At 43.1% G+C, this 23,219-nt stretch overlaps 1 protein-coding gene across 1 annotated transcript; it reads left to right on the forward strand.

Annotated features, from left to right (window-relative positions):
• Window positions 1-574: 574 nt before the first annotated feature.
• Window positions 575-21,954, forward strand: FKBP9 (FKBP prolyl isomerase 9). The gene is made up of 10 exons (XM_069859819.1): window positions 575-791; window positions 5,602-5,747; window positions 6,321-6,510; window positions 7,226-7,371; window positions 8,613-8,802; window positions 13,122-13,267; window positions 14,494-14,680; window positions 16,570-16,715; window positions 18,572-18,735; window positions 20,295-21,954. The coding sequence occupies exons 1-10, from the start codon at window positions 577-579 to the stop codon at window positions 20,475-20,477; spliced, it is 1,713 nt and encodes a 570-aa protein (XP_069715920.1). The 5' UTR covers window positions 575-576; the 3' UTR covers window positions 20,478-21,954.
• The last annotated feature ends 1,265 nt before the right edge of the window (window positions 21,955-23,219 follow it).

Genomic DNA, 23,219 nt, shown 5'->3' on the forward strand with positions numbered 1-23,219 from the left:
CAACATAAGAAGGATATGGAGCTGTTGGAATGGGTGCAGAGGAGGGCTACAAAGATGATCAGGGGGCTGGAGCATCTCTGCTGTGAGGACAGGCTGAGAGAGTTGGGGTTGTGCAGCCTGGAGGAGGCTCCAAGGAGACCTTATAGCAACCTTCCAGTACCTGAAGGGGCTGCAAGAAGGCTGGAGGGGGACTGTTCAGAAAGGCTTGTACTAATAGGATGAAGGGAATGGGTATAAACTGGAGAGGGGCAGATTTAGACTAGACATTAGGAGGAATTTCTTCACCATGAGGGTGGTGAGGCACTGGCACAGGTTGCCCAGGGAAGCTGTGGCTGCCCCATCCCTGGAGGTGTCCAGGGCCAGGTTGGATGGGGCCTTGGGCAGCCTGGCCTGGTGGGATGTCCGTGCCCATGGCAGGGGGGCTGGAACTGGTTGATGTTTAAGGTCCCTTCCACCCCCGCCACGTGGCGCGGGGGGCGGCGGGGCCGGTCCCGCTCCGCCCCGGCGACTCCTCCCCGTTCGCTCTCGCTCCGCCGCGGGGGGACGCGGGGCCGGGCGCGTCCGCGGTGCCGCTCGATGCCGGGCGCGGGGTGCGGGGCGCTGCTGCTGCTGCCGGCGCTGCTGCAGGGCTGGGCCGCCTGCCAGGCGCCGCCCGTGCCCGGCGAGGCCGAGGGGCTGCGGCTGGAGCGGCGCTTCGTGCCCGGCACCTGCCCGCGGGTCGTGCGGCCCGGGGACTTCGTGCGGTACCACTACCACGGCTCCTTCCCCGACGGCACCCGCTTCGACTCCAGGTATGACTTGGCGCGCAGCCCGCCCCCTCCCCTCAGTTTTGTGGGTGCATCCGTGCTCCCCTCGATTTATGGCGGCATCCCTGTTCCCCCCGGGGTAATGGCTGCAGCCCCCCCACTCCCGTTTTAATGGGTGCAGAGCCTCCTTCCAGTTATATGGGTGCATCCCTCCTCCTCCTGGTTTTCTGGGTGCATCCCTGCTCCCTCCTTTTTTATGGCTGCATCCCTGCTGCCGCTGATTCAGTGGTTGCAGGCGCCCCTCTGCTTCACGGGTGTAGCTCCCCTCTCCTCCGTTTTTATGGGTGAATCCTTCCCCCCCCGATTGCATGATTGCAGCCCCCCCTTATTTTATGGGTGCAGCGCCCCCCCCGGTTCAAGGGTGCATCCCCAGCCCCAGGATCCATGGGTGCAACCCCTCCCCCGGGTCCCTGGGTGCAGCCCCCCCTGCTTTATGGTCGTAGCCCCCCTCCCTGGATCGATGGGTCCCTGTGCCCCCCCAGCCCCGTCCCGGTCCACGGGTACAGTGCCCACCCTCCCCGTCGGGTTCAAGGATGCAGCCCCTCCGTGGGTCCATGGGTGCAGCCCCCCACCCTGGGTCAATAGGTGCAGCTCCTCCTCTCCCTTCCTCCTTGGTTTTATGGGTGCAGCTCCCAGCTTCGTGGCCTTAGCACCCCTTGGGCTTATGGTCACAGCCCCTTTGGGGTTTGGGTGCTGTGGGAGCGTGCTTTGAGGAGGGGAGAGGAGTGAGAGGTGCTTTCGTGGGTGTTTGGAGATGGTGGCTGTTGAGATTCCATTCAGGTCCCACTGCTCCTCCCGTCTGCATCACGCTGTGGTGCGTGAGCCCTGTTGGGGTGACCAGTTGGAAGCAGGTCAGTGGCAAGCTGGGCAGAGCTGTACAAGCGAGAACACAAGGTGTCCAGGCCGCTATGGGAAGATGTGGATCCTTATCAGGGATCTTTACCAGGGAGTGCAGTGATAGGACAAGAGATAACGGTTTGAAGCTGAAAGAGGGAAGTTTTAGATTAGATATTAGGAAGAAGTTTTTCACTGTGAGGGTGGTGAAGCACTGGCACAGGTTGCCCGGAAGAGTCGTGGCTGCCCCATCTCTAGAGGTGTTCAAGATCAAGTTGGATGAGGCTATGAGCAACCTGAGTTGAGTGAGAGATGTCCCTCCCCATGGCAAGGGATTGGAGCTGGATGATCTTTTAAGGTCTCTTCCAACACGAACCATTCAGTGATTCTGTGTCTTCGAAACATGGAAAGGTGGGGATGTGGGGGCTGGGGGCAAGACCTCTGCAGGGGCTGGGTGTGCTCTGATCGATACCCACATGAACTTGCAACTGCTTCTCTAAGGTGCTGACCAGGAGTTTTTTGGCTCCAAGAGACAGGAAGGCCCTAAGGATATTCGGTTAGCCTGGTAAACGGGTGCAGTCACTCACAGTGTTTGGTGATTTCCAGCCTGTTTCTTTTTGTGCACTTCCGATGTGTTCTCCAGGCTTAGACCTTCTAAAATGCAAATATTTCTGAATCATTATCTTAATGAGAAATACAAAAATTAGCAGGCTATGCTTACAGAGACATTTTTGGATAAGTTACACTTGAATAGATGCAACCTGTGTACAGTCAAGCAACTGGCCACTATCCTGCTGTTATTTCGGGATCAGGAAGCTAAATAGTGGGATCAGGAGATTGTAAAGATTGCTACTGGTGGCTTATATTTGTTTTCTCTTTCTTCATTCATTGCCACTGAGCAAAGTATTACTCAGAAAGAAAAAGAAAAATGTATTTTCAGTAATCCTGGTAATCTTCCTTTGCTTTGAGGAATATCTGCAGCCTAAGGAAAGTAACTGTCTTTTTAAAGTAAGCTCAGCTCTTCCTCTGGAGCTGACTGCATCTTGGTACACTGGTAGTGCCCCTTGACCAGCACTTCTGGCAGTTCAGCTGACATTGGTGCAGTTCCAGTGGAAAAGCATGGCAAGGACAGTGAATTAATTGGCAACTGACAGTCTTGGAAAATAAGTCTTCACTGCAGATATGAGGACACTGAAAGAAAGGCAGAATCCTCACCACTCACTTTACAAATATGCGACAATTGGAAAACCAGCCATATGTTCAGAAATGTGTTTCAGATTTCTGCAGATTAGATTCCTGGGGCTTGCTTGTACCCTGAGTTGTACCAGCGAACTTCTGCACTGAGACAGAGCACTTGGGAGGGGCTTCCCAGGTGTTGACTCCTGTTTAATTCCAAGTCCTTTGCCATTTGACCCTGAATTATTTGGGGCAGGAACAGGCCCAGAGAGGTGGTAGTTGACCCATCCCTGGAAACGTTCAAGGTCAAGTTGGATGGGGCTCTGAACAACCTAATCTACTTGAAGATGTCTCTGCCCTTTGCAAGGAGGTTGGACTAGATTTCCTTCCAACCCAGACTATTCTATGATTCTACAAACTGTACGGTGTTTATATCAGTAAATAAATAATAATGATGACAATCTACTCCAACTTGAGTATTTGTATGGCTGTCTTCATTGCAAAAGATTGTGAAAAGTCGGGTTGGTTCATTATTTTTTTCTATATGGCAGCTCATGTTGACATACGTTTTTGTTATTCTCTATGTTCTCTTTTTAAGAGTGATGACAGTGATCTGTCATGTTAAGACAATGGAAAAATTGGAGGCTTTTATATTCTCTAGGTTAACAGAAGAAATATTTTGGAGTAGTTATTGTAAAATCTTTAGTGTTCCCTGCATACAAGTTAAAGATAGTCAATTTGGGCTGAAATGAGCCTATTAGAAAGCCCCCTTTTCTACCTGTCTGAGTCGCTACCTATTTTGATATTTTTTAAGTTTATGGAAGTGCTTACCAGAATCAGTTTAGTCAGACACTACTATGAAATTTGTCTAGAAAATACTCTGTGTGTTGAGCTAAGGGCAGTTTTACCTTGTTTCTTCTTCAGCTGCTGAAAATGTTATTGAGCTTTAAAATTATTTTTCTGTCTTCACAAATAGAAGGTAGCAGTACAGCTCTTCTTGTTAACAGGCCGTTGAGAGTCTTGCTAATCATGACTGTGTCATATAAGTTAACTAATGTGCCTGTTCTTTTTTTTTCCTCCTGCCAGTATTTGCGTTTTTAATTCCATGACCATGAAAAGATTTGCATTTTTATGTCTGGATTTAATTGCTTAGTTGTGTGCTGTGAATTTGGTAAATTCCTTTAACGGAAACTAGTTTTGCTTAGTTTTAAGGAATCTGCAAAGTCAGTCTTGCAAAGCCGCATGACCTGTTCACTGCTTTGTTCTGTTCTCTGCTGAGCGTCAATGTTTTCTTAGCAGTAGGTTTATTTTTGGCAAAAAAAAGCTCTCCTATTTTAAATCTATCCTGGATGTATTGCCAAGCTTCATCAACTGCTACAAAACGTTCCTTTTTGGGGTTTCCTAGAACCTATTATGTTATTAGTCTTAACACCCTAATTATGTTTTTGTGTGTATAATAGAATTTGTTGGGAGCTAATTTAAATATTTTCCATCCTTGCCTGGGTGTAGGAGTATTTGTGCGACCAAAAATGAATGGTCGGTACAGAGAGTTGTCTAGTTTAGGAGAAATATTTGCCAGAAAAAAAAGCTTATGGAGCAAACAGCGAGCTCACTCAGTAAAATATTTGAGGGATTCAAGGCTCTGGGACTGCTAGGAGGCTCAGTATGTTGTGGAAGTGATGTGTACAGTCTTCGAAGGAAAATTTGACATCATTTCCCTAGTGATATCTAGCTACTGGCTGCTTTCCAGAATACTTAAGCAGGCGAAGAGGCACAAGCCTTTTTTTTAAATGATTTTTTCCAGTGCTGGCTTCTATCTGGGGTGGGGCTGGGAATGTGTGCGTGGAAGTCTTTTCAATTATAAAAGGAATTTGAGAAAATGGAAGCAGTAAACACTTAAAAATAGGCACAAAGCTTTTGAAATGGGTCCTGCCATGTCTTTATACATCACTTAAAAGAAATTAAATAACGACAGTAATTCAAGCATAGTAAAATGGGGTCGTTGTATGGATTTAAGGTGGTCAAACTAATGACATAAGCTAATGTTTGTGTTCTGCTGTGGCTGCTGTCTTTTGAAAACTTCATTATAATTTAAGCATAATTTCTTTTACCTTTCAAATGTTCCTGTGTGATCGCAGTGGAAGATCACTGTCTTAATTCTTGGTCTGGCAAACCTGTTTAAAGTACATCTCTTTTTTTTTGCTATTTAAGTTATAATGACATGAGAGCTGGGAATGTGGAGAAGAAAATAAGTAACCAGTTAGAGAAAATAATTAAACAATTGACAAATATCACAGTTCTTGCAAGAAAAGGCATTTTTTTCTCTTTCCTCCTCTCCCACAGAGAATCCCTGACGTGATATCTCGCGTCACAAAGCTTATTGATCTCGTGTACGGTTTTTATGGTGTTTCTCACCAAAAGCAATATGCTGTGATCCTGTGGGAGCCAGTGATCCTTTTGTAGCTTGTAATAGTGTTTAATTTTTCTTTCCTGTCTATAATTTTCCAGTGCTGCTTGTAGTATTAGTGTGTAAATAATCTGGTTTTAGTTGTGGGATTCAGGTGCCCACAGTATACATCACGCACTGCTAGAACGTGTTTCAGATAGAGGGTGAGCAGTGAACAGAAGAAGAGCTGAGTTGCAGTCTCAGAAACATTTGGATTTGCCCCTTCTCCCATGACAAAGTTACCCTAACAGGGCAAGGGGGAGACAAGGTACAGTCAAAAAATAGTGAAAATGTGGGTAAATGAACCGCTAACATTTTTGCCTGCTTTTCTCCCTTTAGCTATGACAGGGGATCCACATTCAACGTGTTTGTGGGAAAAGGTCAGCTCATTGCTGGGATGGACAAAGCTCTGGTTGGCATGTGTGTGAATGAGCGGCGGTTTGTGAAAATTCCCCCCAACCTCGCCTATGGAAGTGAAGGAGTCCGTAAGTACAGGAGAGCTTGTCGTGCAAGTGATTCAGCAGAGCAGACAGAAAATGGAGCCATAGAAGAAAAGGGTAGAAATTGAAAGTAGCTCGTCTCACAGGGGTTTTCCCCTGCTCGGGCATTTTTGTTAAGCCTACAGCCTAGCTACTTGCTCCAGGCTCCCTCTGTGTGGGAAGGAAGAGCTAGTGGAAGGAAGAGCTTTTGACTGTAGAGAACCTTCAGCCAAGGAACCTTGCTACTGAAATTAACTATTTGTATGTACCTCCCTGTTAAATAGTTATTTTTTTTTGGCGTAGCAATGCTGCACAAGGTCTTATCAGTCCCAAAAGTAGCTTTGCTCTACAGAATAATAGAGGCATCAAATGCTAAATCAAGACCAGTTTGCCTGATGTACAGTTTGCCCCCCTTAAGTAGCTGCAACAGTGACAAGGGGTCAGAGGGGTATTGGTGTAATAAGGAGTAAGGTGTGCATTATGTGTTCTTTTCAGGAGACGTGTGGGTGGGTTTGCTTTTTACTGGTGCCCTGTAGGAAAAGGGAAATAAAAACTGGTTGTGTTGGTTTGCTTTTGCAGCTGGTGTGATACCCCCCAACTCTGAGCTCCATTTCGATGTGCTCTTGATAGACCTTTGGAACTCAGAGGATGAGGTGCAGATTCAGACTTACTTCAAACCTGAGAAGTGTCCTCGGACAGTCCAGGTGTCTGACTTCATACGATATCATTACAATGGAACATTCCTAGATGGGACCCTGTTTGATTCAAGGTACATGGCTGGGTTGTGTTTCTTTGTGTATTGTAGCAGGTATCTGATGTCACTTAAATCCATCGTTTACTCTCCCTTCACTGGTATAATAATTAATGCTAATTGCCCAGAAACATAAGGAGTGAACGCTTGATATAGCTTGATAGCATTATATAAATGTTAGTAGTTTATTCAGGATTATGGGACAGCAGTGTTGACTCAAATCAGTAAAACAGTACCTTGTTTCTGCATGGGAATTGCCAGCCCAGATCCCTGTTTTAATTTTGAATTCCATTCCCTGTGTCACTATTTGTTGCAGTCAGCTAAAAATTTCTGTAACCACTGCAGCATAGCTATTGAAGTTAGATACAAGCTTTATAAACTAAGCAGAATACGTAATGAAATTGAGCTACTAGTACTTTCATACTGAGATTGTAAATTTACAGCACATGCACTTCATTAAATTTTGGCAGAAAATGATGCTTTAATAACAGCTGCCTTTGAGCCAGTATTCAAAACCTCTGTTAGGTTCCTGAAATAGCTAAGCACTCTGGAAAGCCCTCCCCAGCCAGCCCCTTGTAAATCAAGGAACAATGTTTTTGAAGCAGCAAACTGTGAGTTATATCATGCGTGGCCCATGGCTTTTGAAGATTAATATTGTTCTTTCCTGTGGCTGTCTGACATTTGTTTATGGGCTTGTTTTTTTGTTTTGTTTTTGTTTTTTCTTCTTTTTTAGCCATAATCGGATGCGAACTTATGATACCTATGTGGGAATTGGCTGGCTGATTCCTGGTATGGACCAGGGTCTCTTGGGAATGTGTGTAGGCGAGAAGCGCATTATCACAATACCACCTTTCCTGGCATATGGAGAAGAAGGAGATGGTAAAAGTTAATCTTTTTTTTTAATCCAAGCCATCCATATTTTGAAACGAATGTTTTGTATTTTAAATTTATGGGTAGCTTTATTACCATTTTAGACAGATGGAACTAAGTGATGGAAGGAGGGGTTCAAAATGTATTGTGTATGTGATTGGACTGATTAACAAGTACAAGATGTTTTTTAAAAATTTGAACAGTAAGTTGTTTAACAGCCATATTGTCGCTACAGTTGTAATCTTTATACACTGAAATTTTATTTCATTCAGAGAATATAATCTGAGAATAAAATCTGTGATTAATATTTAGTGACTCCAAAAACTCAAGTCAGGTGACTGCAAGATTCTTTCAACAACTGCCACAGAGAGCAGAAAACTTTTCAAAAAAGAAGGATGTTTTTTAGGTACAGTTGTTTTTTTGGGTTTTTTTGGGGGTTGTTTTTTTTTTTGCAACCAATGCCCTAATGATAACTACAAGATGGATTGGTTGTCCTGTGGGACTGCATGCAGCCTGCATGTCATAGATAGAGGTCCCCATGCTAAATGAGGAGTCTGTTAGGTATAGTTTGGGACTTCTAAATTCTTCCTCTGCTCTGCATTTAAGGACATTTCTGTGATGTGCAAGGTTTCATATCCCTTCCGCAACATCATTATAATTAACTGTGACAGCCATCTCCGTGGATAACAATACTTTGTGGAGTTATGTTTTAAAATTTTGCCAAGATCTTGAGCTCAGTGATTCTCAAAGACACCCACACTGTAATATGTATGTTGATGGAAAGTTACGTTTTTCCCTGAGATACTCATTTCACCCTTCTTCAGCTTCCATCGTGTGGTCTCCTGTTTTGATATTAACAGGATGGGAAGAGCAAATGTAACAAACTTGTGTTCTAGTGGTTATTTTATGCACTTCCATGAATTGTGTTGGAAATACTGATAGGCAAAACCATGCAGCTCAGATAGAGCTTGAAAATATTGACTAAGATTGGTGCTTTTGAAGAGGTTATTGTTTTCAGTGAGGCAGTGCTATCCCAGTAGGAACGGAATTACATAATTACATTGGAGAATTGAGTGGCAAACTCACACATGAAACAAAAAATGACTGTTTAGAAGCAGACTATACCAATTTATTTTGGGAAGGCAAGTGTCTGACATTCAGCAGTGTGTTACTTTTCTTCAACAAACTTGTTTAAGCTCCTAGAACACCTGCTGTTTCTTACCAGTATTCTGCTTTTAACACTTTTGTAGGTAAGGAGATCCCTGGCCAAGCTTCCCTTGTCTTTGATGTGGTTTTGCTAGATCTCCATAACCCCAAAGATGGTATTACTATTGAGAACCAGCAAGTGCCTGAATCTTGTGAGCGGAGAACCCAGGCAGGAGACTTTCTCCGATACCATTACAACGGCACACTTCTGGATGGCACGTTGTTTGATTCCAGGTAACCAAACTGTTCAGTGCTACAGACCCTATTTCCAATTTGACTCATTTGTCTTGTCCATAACATACCCAAATACAATGCTTTGCTTTTCCTTCATTTTTGAAATTTTTGAGTGGAGTTGGAATCTTCTGTTAAAAAACTTCAATATGGGAAAGACCAATTTTGTGTCATGACAGTGTCACAGACGCCATCTAGGGGTGGTGATCCACCTGGTGAAGCTGTGTGATCTTTAAGCACACTTGCCTGAAGGCTTTGCCCTATAAAGTTTATCTGCCAAATAGGTAATGCTACTGAAGACTGAAAATAAATATGATTCCCTTTTATGCTCTGAGAATTGTGAGTCAGTGTGCTAGTGGCTTTTTTGAGGTTAATCTCAAGATTTTCCATTTGTACTTGAAAACAGTTTGTATTTTGAAGGCAAATGTCTTTCAAGACTGAATTCAGCAACAGGGTTTCTGTGATAAAGGAAGAGGGAGTGCTGTCACATCAGATTCAAAGCTCTCCGGGCATATGATCATTGTGTACAGATTCATATGGTGTTTTCTGTTTCGTCTAAAATAAATAAATAGGTACATTTTCTTTCAAAATATACACTTATAGCTTCCTGTCACTTTTGTTTGCTCCTTCATGGGCACTACTTTGCTTTCCCACTCCAGCATTCAGAACGGCTGGCACAAGTAGAATCATAGAATCATAGAATAACCAGGTTGGAAGAGACCCACCGGATCATCGAGTCCAACCATTCCTATCAAACACTAAACCATGCCCCTTAGCACCACGTCCACCCGTGCCTTAAACACCTTCAGGGAAGGTGAATCAACCACCTCCCTGGGCAGCCTGTTCCAGTGCCCAATGACCCTTTCTGTGAAAAATTTTTTCCTAATGTCCAGCCTAAACCTCCCCTGGCGGAGCTTGAGGCCATTCCCTCTTGTCCTGTCCCCTGTCACTTGGGAGAAGAGGCCAGCACCCTCCTCTCTACAACGTCCTTTCAGGTAGTTGTAGAGAGCAATGAGGTCACCCCTCAGCCTCCTCTTCTCCAGGCTAAACAACCCCAGCTCTCTCAGCCGCTCCTCATAAGACGTGCTCTCCAGCCCCCTCACCAGCTTTGTTGCTCTTCTCTGGACTCGTTCCAGAGCCTCAACATCCTTCTTGTGGTGAGGGGCCCAGAACTGAACACAGGATTCGAGGAGCGGTCTCACCAGTGCCGAGTACAGAGGGAGAATAACCTCTCTGGACCTGCTGGTCACGCCGTTTCTGATACAAGCCAAGATGCCCTTGGCCTTCTTGGCCACCTGGGCACACTGCTGGCTCATGTTCAGTTGGCTGTCAACCAACACCCCCAGGTCCCTCTCCTCCAGGCAGCTTTCTAGACAGACTTCTCCTAGTCTGTAGCACTGCATAGGGTTGTTGTGCCCCAAGTGCAGGACCTGGCATTTTGCCTTGTTAAACCTCATGCCATTGGACTCAGCCCAGCAGTCCAGCCTGTTCAGATCCCTTTGCAGAGCCTCCCTACCCTCCAGCAGATCGACACTTCCACCCAGCTTAGTGTCGTCTGCAAACTTGCTAAGGGTGCACTCGATGCCTTCATCCAGGTCATTGATAAAGACATTGAACAGGGCTGGACCCAGCACTGAGCCCTGGGGAACCCCACTTGTCACTGGCCTCCAGCTGGATTTTGCACCATTTCCCACCACTCTCTGGGCCCGGCCATCCAACCAGTTCTCTACCCAGGAGAGTGTGCGCCTGTCCAGGCCAGAGGCTGACAGTTTCTCAAGCAGAATGCTGTGAGAAACTGTGTCAAAGGCTTTACTGAAGTCCAGGAAGACCACATCCACAGCCTTCCCCTCATCCAGCAGCCGAGTGACTTTGTCATAGAAGGTGATCAGGTTAGTTTGGCAAGATCTGCCTTTTGTGAACCCATGTTGACTGGGCCTGATCACCTGGTTCTCTTGCATGTGCTTCATGATAGCACTCAAGATCACCTGCTCCATGACTTTCCCTGGCACTGAGGTCAGACTGACAGGCCTGTAGTTTCCTAGGTCCTCCCTGTGACCCTTCTTGTAGATGGGCACAACATCAGCCAGCCTCCAGTCCAGTGGGACTTCCCCAGTCTTCCAGGACTGTTGGAAGATGATGGAAAGGGCTTTGGCCAGCACATCCGCCAGCTCCTTCAATACCCTTGGGTGAATCCCGTCCGACCCCATAGGCTTGTGGGTGTCTAGTTGGGCTAGCAAGGCTCTGACCACCTCCTCTTGGATCATGGGAGCCTCATTTTGCTCCTCTAGCTCCTGGGTTTGTACACAGAGGGAACGACCCTCCTTACAATTAAAGACTGAGGCAAAGAAGGCATTAAGTACCGCAGCCTTTTCCTCATCCCCTGTCGCTGTTGTTCCTTCTGTATCCAGTAGGGACTGTATGGTCTCCCTAGTCCTCCTTTTATTATTGATATATTTATAGAAAGATTTTTTGTTATCTTCCACAGACTTTGCCAATCTGATTTCTAGCTGAGCCTTAGCCCTTCTGATTTTTTCCCTACACAATCTCACTTCCCTCCTGTAGTCCACCCAAGAGGCCTGTCCCCTCTTCCAGAGCCCATAAACATTTCTCTTCCTCTTGATATCCCTCAAGATCTCTCTATTCAACCAAGCTGGTTTTTTTCCCCTGCTGGCTTTTTTTTCCGGAACACGGGGATGGCTTTCTCCTGAGCTGCTAGGATTTCCTTTTTGAAGAGCTCCCAGCCCTCATGGGCTCCCTTGCCCTTGAGTAGATCAAAAAAGTTGAAAATGAGCCACTGTAAAATGCTTTACCAAATAAACTCATGGAAAAATGTTTAGTACTACTACAGCTGCTGCAAACTGAGGATCAGGATCATTTTGCAAACATAAGCAGTGCAGTATTCCATGTGTGCTACTTTCCATAAGGAGGAGTTAGGGAATTGTATCTCAGCTAATTGAATTGAGGTTCAGAATCAACCTTGACCTCCCCATTCAGCTGCCCAACTTTGTGGGAGGAGAGAAAGCTGGAGATTTGCATCGGCACCATCACCGTAGATCTTAATTTACAGCTTATGAAAAACTGTAAATTAAGCACTTAAAGGTTATCCAAAATGCATCTACCCAGAATCTCTGTTTTTTGAGATAAAAATGAGAATGGTCTGTAGTAATTAAACAATTTTTGAGAATGGCTGTAGTGTTTGTTAGGGTCGTTGTTAATAAATTGTAATAAATGCTTTGTAGACAGCAGCCTCTAAATCATTCTAAATTGCTGAGAGTTTTTAGATGGTTCATTCGTTTTCATTTGTTAGAGTATCTGGCTTCCTGCAGAATTTACAACGAAGGCCAATATCTAACAAGGCAAGTGCCTGTGAAGAAGTAGAGCAGCTAATGATGGCTGGGGTTGAGAGCTCTAATAATGTTTTTCTTTGTTTTTCAAATCTGTGATATTCAGTTGCAGAACAGCCCCTGAGCAGTTCACCCAGAGGTGTCTGGACTTACAGCAGTTGAATAAACCTCTGAATTACATCAGCGTCTGTGCTGGTCTTGCTCTTTCCCAGAGTTACCTTGTAAAGGTGAATTAAAACCTTCTGCCTTCCCTTCCTTGGGTTGTGCCTTCATGAAATGTGCCTTGGAAAAAGGCAGAAGACAGACATATCCTTGTAATAAACATAATTTGTTGTTGTAGGCTTGTTTCATTGTGTTATTAGGTGTTGAAGCAGATCCTTCAACCTGTATAAGTGATTTGGCATGGTTTGGAAGGGAGGGGATAGTATTGGTACTGTTTTGTTTTCATGACTCACCTTAATTCTGTTCATCCCAGGAGAACCTACTTATCCCATGTCCTGCTTGTAGTAGTTGAACTACATAGCTGTGGTTGCAAAACGAAATAGCCTGAAGGGTGTCTCATGAAAATGAACATGAACTATATCTAGATGATAAGCACTTATTAAAGTAGACTCAGGACAGAGGAAAAGTTAAAGGAGCAAACTGATTTTTTTAAGTTACTTATCAAAACATGTTTTCAGTTAGGCCTAAAAAACTTAGATAGGTCAGATTTTCTTTTGAGATATGGTAAAAACACATTTGCAGATAAGCTGTTTCCTAGCTGGGGTCCCAGTCCTGGTTAATAATGATGCATGCATTCCTGACTGATGAAACTTGGTGGCCTAGAGTCATAGAATGTGGAAATTGCACTGTGCCTCTCAGGTGCTGGATAATAACCGTATGTTTGACCTTAACTAACTGGCTTAAGAATTATGTTGCAGACCTATTGCAAGATTCTGAGTACATCTGCCATTACTAAAAAGCAAATATTTTCCATAGCTATTCACGAAATCGTACATATGACACCTATGTTGGGAAAGGTTATGTGATTGCTGGAATGGATGAAGGTTTGCTGGGTGTATGTACTGGTGAAAGAAGAAGAATAATAATCCCCCCTCATCTTGGATATGGAGAAGAAGGAAGAGGTGAGCTTGACCTTACTTTCAAGTCTTCAATAATTAATGCCATTTCCTTTACCGTTTGGTGCATCTGTGTGTAGTTCTGCGGGTTTTTTTGGTTTTTTTTGCATTTGAAAGTCTTATAAATTAGTTCATTGTTTTGTGGGCGTGTAATCGACAGGATTACACCTGGAATTTGCAAAATTGTTTTAATTAGCTAAATAGCTAGGACAATAAGAATGCAGAAATATGTCACATGTAATTAGTGACCTGAACTCATTTGTATAATCAGTGTTTCAGACAGACTCGTGCTTGAATGCCAGGAGCTCTGCAGTATGAGATCTTCCTTCCCCTGTGTGTCGTAACAAGCCCTGTATGCTAAAGGAATTCCTTGTGTTAAGTTTTTTCCCCCATTCCTTCCACAGCCACAGATTTTGTGGACTTCTAAGCCACCTCTGTAAACAGTAGATGCATAGAACAGCAAAGTATCTGTGTATGTATAACATACAATTAAGATTCCATTGAGACAACTCATTAGTACCTAAAAAGGTTGCTGTGAGATGTTGAGTATGAAGACCATTCTAGATAATTACAATTCTTGGCTGGTGTTTCAGAAGGTACCTCCTAGGATGTTATTTGGAAAAACTGGCTTAGAAGAAAAGCCTCTCTTCTGGGAATGCAAATTCTGTGCTGTTGATTTGGGAATTAGACTCTACAAACAAACCCCATTCCTGGGTCTGGATGTGTTTGTCAGTCCTGGTAACGCGACTGCGCGTTGTGCTTGAAAGGAAGGGAAGAAGTTGCTTGCTATCAGGACATTTTAAGGAGACGTAGCCTTTTAGACATAGTGGCATTCCTTGAAGCATGATAAATCCTATGACAATTCTGATGATCAATAATAGATTGGTACATGAAACGCAAATTGGTTATTTAGGGTGATCACAGGCCACAAATGGTTATTGCTTCATTTCTGCATAATTTTCAAATTCAGAATAATGGATTTTTTTTGCTTCACTGTTGAACTGAGTGTGTTTAGTGCTTTTCCAGTGGTTCTGTTTCCTACATAGGATGCAGCTTGCATCTGTTGCACACAGAGGAGATGTAATCCTTTTAATTCTGAACAACAAGAGCAAAACGACTCAACATCAGACACAGCAGGAGTATATGTTCCTACAGGGTGTGGTATCTGGTCTTCATAAGCCTGTTTGGGTACCATTTCTTTCTCTTACTCGCCTAATTTACTTCCTACTTAGGAAAGATTCCAGGATCTGCAGTGCTGGTCTTTGACATCCACGTGGTTGACTTCCACAATCCCTCAGACTCAGTCAGCATTACTGTAAACTACAAACCTTCCAACTGCACCATACTGAGTAAGAAGGGAGATTACTTGAAGTATCACTACAACGCTTCGCTCTTGGATGGTACTTTATTAGACTCAACGTAAGTATATCATGTGGTAAAGAAAATGAAAACATCCCTAGCAGCTGTGAGAGCAGGTTGAATTAACTGGAAAGTGTGCTGGTGGGGAATAAAGAACTTTAAAGTAAAAAATATGAGTTACTTGTGTAAGATGTATTTTTCTTTTCATATCTCCCTGTCTAAAATATAGAGGAGGAGGAAAAGAAAAAGACAGTCTGTCATAGCAAAATGATAGAACTGGGAACAAAGAGAATGCAGGAACATGCTGGAAAACAGCATAAATGGTGTATTGACAAAACAGGTTTTCTGCGTAGCCGTCTGTTTAAATAGGCTAATTCAGATGTCCGGACCAGTCACACTAGAACAGCACAGGGCTCTGCATGAATGAACTGTCCAAGCTTGTTCGGTTTCTTGGGTAGGGTTTTCACTCTGCACTGATTTGGTCCCCCTGAGCAAGGTCTGGTAGGATTACTCAGTGTAGTCTTGTTAAAGCTAGCTTGAGTGTGGTTTACAGTAAATGGTCACCATCCTGTTTGTACCACACGCGAGTGGCTAGTTTTCCTGTATGGTAGCGTTGCGCCTAAGTGTCAGCATAGAGAAAACATCAAGAGAGCTTGACTGTGACTCTTTCTCTTCCCCTTCCTGTTGGTGGTGTGTTTATGAGGGAAGCAGAGTTTGCTCCAGTCTGTCTCATGTAGAACTTGAGTAAGGCCATAGCACTGTTCACTGCAGCGGCAAGAATACTTCTAGCTTGCTTGCTGCCTTCATCTTTTGGATAGTGCAAGTCAACTAAATTATGTTTTATTTTTGGAAAGGAAATCAGGAAAAGCTGTTTTTAAACAGATTATACTAACATAGGAAGCAGCTCATAGTTTTCGCAGTGTACACAATAGCTTGCAGAGCTGAAAGGCTGGCTGACATTGAAGCACATGACCTGATACTGTCGGAAAGTATGTATGCAAGTAACATGTTTGGATTCAAAACACCTTTTATATGGCAGGAATGCTCAATTACCATTTTGTAGCAGGAGCCAATGGATGTTGAGACTCTCTTATTCAAAGCAGTTCACAGAGAAACAAAGATCACAAATCTTGTGCTCCTGATTTTAAGGCTGACCTTCTAGCCACTGAATTATTTTCTTTCTCTGTTGTACAAGCATGCCTTCCAAGGGTACAGCCAAGCCAAATAACCAAAGAAAGGAGAATGACGGAAGAGAGGGTCCTGCTGTTGGGACACATACTGAGTACCAAGTCTTAACACTGCACATTCTGCATTTAGAATCACAATGCATGTTTAGTTTCTGTGTTTTGAAGTCCTGATAATTTCTAAGTTTAGAAATGAGCCACCAACAGCAAGGTATAATTCAGAGCATAATGTGGTGTAGTAGCAGTGGTAGTATTCTTCCAATCTATCTCAGTTAGGTGACTGCTACATTATAGTGACTGTTTTCATTAAGGAATGGCTGATCCATGTGGATGCACCTGGCTCCATATAGGCTGGTGGTTCTGGGACAAGTGTACCTCTGGAATTTTTACATCTGCTAGAAAGTTTGGCTTCTGTGGTTAAAAATATGGGAAAGGCAAAAGCCCTTATTTTGAGATAGACTACTTTGGGGGTTTAGTTGGTAGGATTAAAGATTTTAATTGGTTTTCATTCAAGAAGCCTGTAATTTTAGTACCAAAGGACTTGTTAACAGTAGGGATGCTTCTCCTTGGTACTGGCTTTAACTTACTATCTTAATACTATTTCAGGTAGCTGCTTGATAGAACAGAGCATTGGGTATGAACTTAATTTTTGGCAATGACAAGGCACTAACTAGAAACTGCTGTTGTATTAATTTGGAACATCAGGAGTTTTATGCTGTATATTGACTTCTTTTTTTCTGTTTTTCTCCCCAATCCCACCTCCAGACACAGCCTTGGCAAGACCTATAACATAGTTCTGGGATCCGGACAAGTGGTGGTGGGAATGGACGTGGGTCTTCAAGATATGTGTGTCGGGGAGCGACGAACAGTCGTTATTCCACCTCATCTTGGTTATGGAGAAGATGGAGTTGGTAAGTGAGTGAAGTCTATTGAACATCCACTTAGCATCTCTTGAGGAAGACAAGCGGGCTTATTTTGTTACTTGCTAGGCATGAGGACATACGGCGAGTGACTCTTACCTGCTTGAAAGGGAGTTTTTTCATTTAATTTCATTATTTTAGATCCCCTCATTCCCCAACAAATTGAACACACTGTCTGTATTGTGTTTTAAGTCATACTGTTACTGTGGCCAACATAAAGACCATCCCAGTTCAAAAGGTAACACGTGGACCCAGTAATGCTGCTTTGACAAAGTGGAAAGCTCCAGGCCCTCTGGTGTTGCAGAGGGATGTAAACACTGTTCTCCGTGTTAGGGAATTGAGTACTCATGCTTGGACATGCAAACTGTATTCAGGAAACAAGGGACTGTTCAGGGGAATGTTCAACACTAATATGTTAGGAATTCAAATAAAACTCCAAATTCAGAAACTACATGAACTGAATGCAAGATGTGAAACAGTGTCTTGGTGCTGTTGAAACCCCAGCACCAATAGATTTAAGGCAATTTGTTCTCCTTTAGAGCATGGAGGCTTATAACTTGTTAATGACAGTAGTAATAAAAAGAGCAATGTGAAACTGACAAGAACTCTCATCTTCCAGTATGCATGGTTCTTGCTGGTCTTGTGATAAAATACTTGATGGAAAAGAGTCTTATCTGGAGGTCACCCAGATCAATCCAGTAACTGAAGGGGCCTACAAGAAAGCTGGGGAGGGACTTTATAAAAGGTCATGTAGTGATAAGATGAGGGGCAATGGCTGTAAACTGGAGAGTGGTAGATTTAGACTAGACTTAAGGAGCAAGTTCGTCACAATGAGTGTGGTGAGGCACTGGAACAGGCTGCCCAGGGAAATTGTGGCTGCCCCATCCCTGGAGGTGTTCAAGGCCAGGTTGGATGGGGCCTGATCTAGTGAGACGTGTCCCTAGCCATGGCAGGGGCACTGGAACGGGATGATCTTTAAGGCCCCTCCCAACCCAAACTATTCTATGATTCTATGATCAACATACTCTGTGTATGCAAACAATTGCATAGGTTGCTATGTTCTTTGCTATGTTCTATGCTCCAGAACAGTTTGCATTTTATAAAGACTGCCTGTCAGGCATCACATGTCAAGCTTAATGGAGAATCAGTTTGTGATAAGAGATAAACAAGCATTTTCACTTGTACCTATCTTCTGTGAAAAATTACGAATATTATATATGCAAAATTTTATACTATTGTATAAAATTGGATAGTTATAATAAATTGAAAAGTTCCTAATAATATTTAAAAGTCTGACGTTTAAAAAAAATGTGATAAACATGCCTGTTATAGGCATTAGCTATTGTTCAAACTGCATTCGATACAAATGGTTTGAAACATGTCATGAATGCTAGTGGTTTTGTACATACCCAGCTATCTGAAGAGATTGCTTGTTTGCTGCTGGACTGAAGTTAGAGGTGACCTCAATTTTCTTTTTCAAGAATAAATTAAAGCCCTTCCATGGTTTCATTGAGGTAACATGCCTAGCTGTTCCAACACTGTTGAGTCTATCAGTAGAATCCTGATACACAGTATATTGGCGAGATAAAGAGAAAACTACTAATTCCCACGGTTTTAACTTTATAAGTAAAGAAGCGATGCAGTTTTATTATGAAAACTTCTGTTATCTTTTAATCACTTCTGGTGAGGTGAACAGGAATATTTGGTGGGCTTGAGATCACTGGGCTTGGGAATTACAGTAGAGAACCTGCTGGAGCAGAAAGACAAATTTGATTATGGATTAAAAGGAAATCTATTCTTCAATGTAAGTGATGATAAATACCCCTCTATGCCATTTGTTGTGACAGAAGGAGAAGTGCCTGGTAGTGCTGTATTAGTTTTCGACATCGAACTGCTGGAACTGGTGTCTGGCTTGCCTGAAGGATACATGTTTGTATGGAATGGGGAAGTCTCTCCCAATCTTTTTGAAGAAATAGACAAGAATCATGATGGAGAGGTTCTTTTGGAGGAGGTAAGCTGAGGCAATGAATACACTTGCAGTGGTTTTCTCCTACCACTGTCAAGTCAGATGTTGAAAAATGGAGCCTCTCGTCCCTCTCATTTGTTACCAAGTTAACAGAAAGGCAGTGTGTCAGTTAAAACATGGTTATTTAGCTTTAGAGACGGAGCCAAAAACAAATAAAAGAATAGGCATACTACTTAAGACCATTTGCTATTGCGATCTCCTGCTGTGATTAACAGCAGGTAACTTAGGGCACGGGTGTAAGAGGCAGAGTGAGTATTCGGTGATCCTGTCAGCCTTCACAGTGTCTGTTAGTGGGAGGTTTGTGGTGAATTACTGAGCCAAAGCTGAGCCTGCAGCAGTGCATCCAGGAACTGTCTAATCCCTCTGGAGCCTGGCAGCGCCTGTGGCTGCTCCTTCCGTGGGTGATTGGTGTGCTGGGTGAAGGTGTCTCCTTCCCCTTGCTTGCTTTCAAAACCTGCAGTGTGACAGTCTCATTGGGCATCCTAACTCAAATCCACTTGCCTTTACCACACCAACCTCCATGGTGTTTTCTTCTGTGTTTTCTTTTAACTGGACAGTTCTATGCTTTTCTTCCCTTCTTCAGTTGTCTTTGTCACCTTTCTCTATTGTTTTTTATCCTTGCCTGTTACAGTAGAACTGTCTGCAGCTCTCAGGGTACAGGCTGTGGACCTGATGGAACAGATGCCTTCCAGCATTTTAACAAGCTAATGGGGTAAAATCAAAATCTTGTTTTCCCCTCTTTCTAGCACTCTCTTCCACCTCTTTGTTTTCCTTCTTTCTCCATCTTCTCTCTTTTGTTTAACTCTGCTTCTGTCCTTGCAAAGAAAAGAGCTTTTAGTCTAGAGAATGATTGAGGTGGGATGTGACTGTTGATATCCACATCCTTCTGGTCACCTAGCAAGGAGAAGAAAGAGAAGACAAGGAGATATAAGTGGATGCTTGGCCTAAAAGGTGTAAATGAATGTCAGAAATGGCTCTCCTTGCTGAAGCTTATTTAACCGGTAGCACTAGAAATAACAGTGATTGGAAAAATTGTGTTTGACTGGACTTTCTGCTTTTGGCCAGCCAGCAGTATGGTACCCTGATACTCAAAATCTCTTTTCTGTGTTTCATTCACTTTTATTGTGTCTTATTTCTTGTAAGATGCAGGTGGATGTCTGTTTTATAGTGTGAGCTTCTTATATTGGCATGCAAAATTGAACTTCCTCTTTCCACATCGATCTGTTCCTATGATACTCTGTTCAATTTACAAAAAAAGAACTTTTCTTGTTATGGGTCCAGAACCAACTGGAATATGTGAGGAAATCCCTCTTGAGCTCCACAGAGAATGATTTAAACTCACGTGTCTGTCCTGATTAGCCCAATTTAGGTTGTAAGTAAGTAAGCTTTATAGGATAATAACAATGTACTTGTACGCACACTTAATAATGAGCAGTAAAATGCTAAATATTCAACAAGAAATAAATGCCGCTTTTATAAATACTCTTCCATTTTAAATGGTTGTTTCACTGTGAGCTGTTTTCTCCTCCTTACTCTCTGCCTAGTTTTCAGAGTACATTCGAGTTCAAGTTGATTCTGGCAAAGGAAAACTGGCCCCTGGTTTTGATTTTGAAAAGATTGTTAAGAACATGTTCACCAATCAAGACCGAGATGGGAATGGTAAAGTTACTGCTGAAGAATTCAAGCTGAAAGATCAAGAGGCCAAAGAGGAACACGATGAACTGTAAAGCTAAGAAAAAAGAAGAGTCCTGAGCTGACCTACTGTTCAAACACATGTACTGGAAGAGGTTTTGGCAAGCATGTTTCTGAAAGGTTAGCACTCAGCTAGGTAGCCTGCATCTGCCTGTACCAGTGTGCTGGCAGGCTGTTAAAATAGGAAGAGATTTTTGGTTGGAATTGTTAGGTATGTTTGAAAAAACTGTTAGGTGCCTCAAGACAGGATGTATAAACAGATAAAGAACGTACTACCGGACATGGTGGTGTCACCCACGTGGTTAGGTTTTGTGCTAAAGATTAGAAGTCGTTGTTAAACAATGCACAGTCACATGGATGGATGAATGAATGGTAGGGAGAAAATTACTGAGTGCTTTTAAAAGAGTTTTAAAAACAACCTTCTGTATCCCAAGTATTTGCGTGGGAGAACAAACCAGAAAATATTCCCCAAGAAGATAACCTGTAAAAATTGTCAGACATGGAGCCCAGTTCCTTTCAGAAGGCATGAGGACTCTTTCTGGTAACTGAACAAACATACAAATACTTGCCAGCAGGAGCTCTAATTTGCAAATGACAGAGCATGCAAATTATAGCTATGCCATTGCAAAACTTCCGTAAGCTGTGAATTAAACTAAACGGGCCTAGAATTGTTACCTTGTATGTGTTGGATTTCTACCTTACAGAATAAATTTTGCTGCCATCTGTATTGTATTTAATTAAGAACCTCGACCCTTCTTGCTGGCCTGTTGAAACAGTGTTCTGATCAGTGATTCCCAAACCTTTCTTGTTGCAACCTTATTTATAGTTTTGTTAGACTTTAAATATTAGCGTTATGGGGTCCAAATGCTGTCATAAATACTGAATACGATTGATTTTATGTTGGGCTTCCACCTCCTGTTTTGGGGAATTGTTAGACTAAGGAGTAAGTACTTAGAGCTTATGCAGCAGTGCAGTCTGGCACAACGAACAAACAAAAAGACAGTGATAGGATCAAGAAGTAGACCCATCTTTTTATGCCTGCAGATGTTCTGGCCTATCCCTCAATACAAAATAAGGGCCTGGGAGTGCTGTTTAGATTATGTGAGCTCCTGAGACAATCGGCCATTAGAGCTATAAATGCAGCAAGCTGTTGAATGGAAAACAGTAAGCAGACATGTTTTTTCTGGAAGGCTGTGTGATTCCCCCTTCACTAGGCTATACATAGAGAGCACAAATACGTATAATGTGATGCCATCAAAGAATGGGAGTTGTGGTTTTTGTCTGGTTTCTTGCTTTTTGTCTGGTTTCTTGCTTTTCTTGATCTGTACCCGTGGGTTGTAAACTCCCCAAGATGCTCTTTTTAAAAGCTGGTATTTTAATTGGATGACAACATTTTGTATTGGGTTTTAATACAGTTATTTAGAAAGTGCAGTGAATTTTTTTTTTTTTTTGAGTTTGATACCAGTAGATGTGGGATAACTGATCTTTTTGTTAAATAAAACATTGACTGACTGTTCCTGTTAAAGTTTCTTTTTTTCCCCTGGCATTCCGATGGGTGGGGAATCTGAGTGGAAGCAAATACCCTTCCTGCAGTGCTGCTCTTGTGCATGTAGAAGGCTTATCCTCAGTGTGTTCATAGTTTAATATATTTTTCAAAAAAATCAGTAGCAATATTAATTATTTGATTCAAAATGACTGAGAATAACAAACCACAATAAAAGAGTTTGTTTTAGGACTTCACAGTGGTGAAGTGAAATAAATTTTAGCCTTCGAAGGAATTGCCTGTATTGCCCATCCCACTATCCCATATGGCTATCTGCTGTGATAGTTGGGAGGGTGATAGTTCTCTCAGCGGGCAGCTTTGAGTCCCTCATTGAATGAAAATATTTTACGTAAGAAACAACATTTCATTCCCCTGGCTAGTGAAAGCAAACTCACTGGGCTTTGTATCTACGGTCTGAGGCTTTCACTTTATCTGCAGCTCCAAAACCACTTCTATTTCATGTAAAATGCTGGAAGACTGGTTGGGGGCTGATGTAAATCCTGTGGATAGCGGTGGATGGCACTCGCAATCTGAATGTTTATGACCTGAAGGACTCCTCAGAAGTGTTACCATCTCATGAAATCAGGTTTCTCGGAAAACTTGCATACAATTTCTCCCTTATTTTTATTTGAAGTAGGTTGCTTGTGTGTCGCTGGGTCTCACACATGTGTGGCTTTGCACACTTGCGGAGCGGAGATAAGGAGCTGGAAGCCAGCTGTGATTTGAGTGCTGTCAGGAGTAGTCCGCAGTGTGGAAACAACTCCTTGCTCTGTTCTCGTACACAGCCCCCAAAAACCAAGTGCTTCTTCTGAATACTCAGAATTGTTTCATCTGAGGAAGTCCCGGTGAGCAGCTCTTTTTGCATAGAGGATCATCCCAGGTGGTTCCCAGGAGCTGAGCTGAGGCGTTCCTAGTAAACCAGGACAGCAGAGCTGTACTGCAGGACAGGGGCAGGTCAAGGGGCAGCAGCAAGCATGGAAGTGCCGTCAGCTGCTAATCCCAAAGATCACCATGCTGGATTTTTTTCGGAAGAGCACATCACTGATGGGCTAGCACGTACAACTTTACCGGTGCCTCCAGCTAGGGTAAGTACATCTGCCATTCTCATTCCATTGCTCCTCAGGCCATAACAAACAGAGCTTGTGAGCCAGTGATGCCTCATCCCCCTCCAAGTCTGGAGGCTGCCATTTCAGAAATGAGAATGCAACTTTGGGAGAAAGCAAAGAATAAACGG

The sequence above is a fragment of the Phaenicophaeus curvirostris genome, chromosome 6 (assembly GCF_032191515.1).
Source record: "Phaenicophaeus curvirostris isolate KB17595 chromosome 6, BPBGC_Pcur_1.0, whole genome shotgun sequence".
In the NCBI taxonomy this organism is placed as follows: Eukaryota; Metazoa; Chordata; class Aves; order Cuculiformes; family Cuculidae; genus Phaenicophaeus; species Phaenicophaeus curvirostris.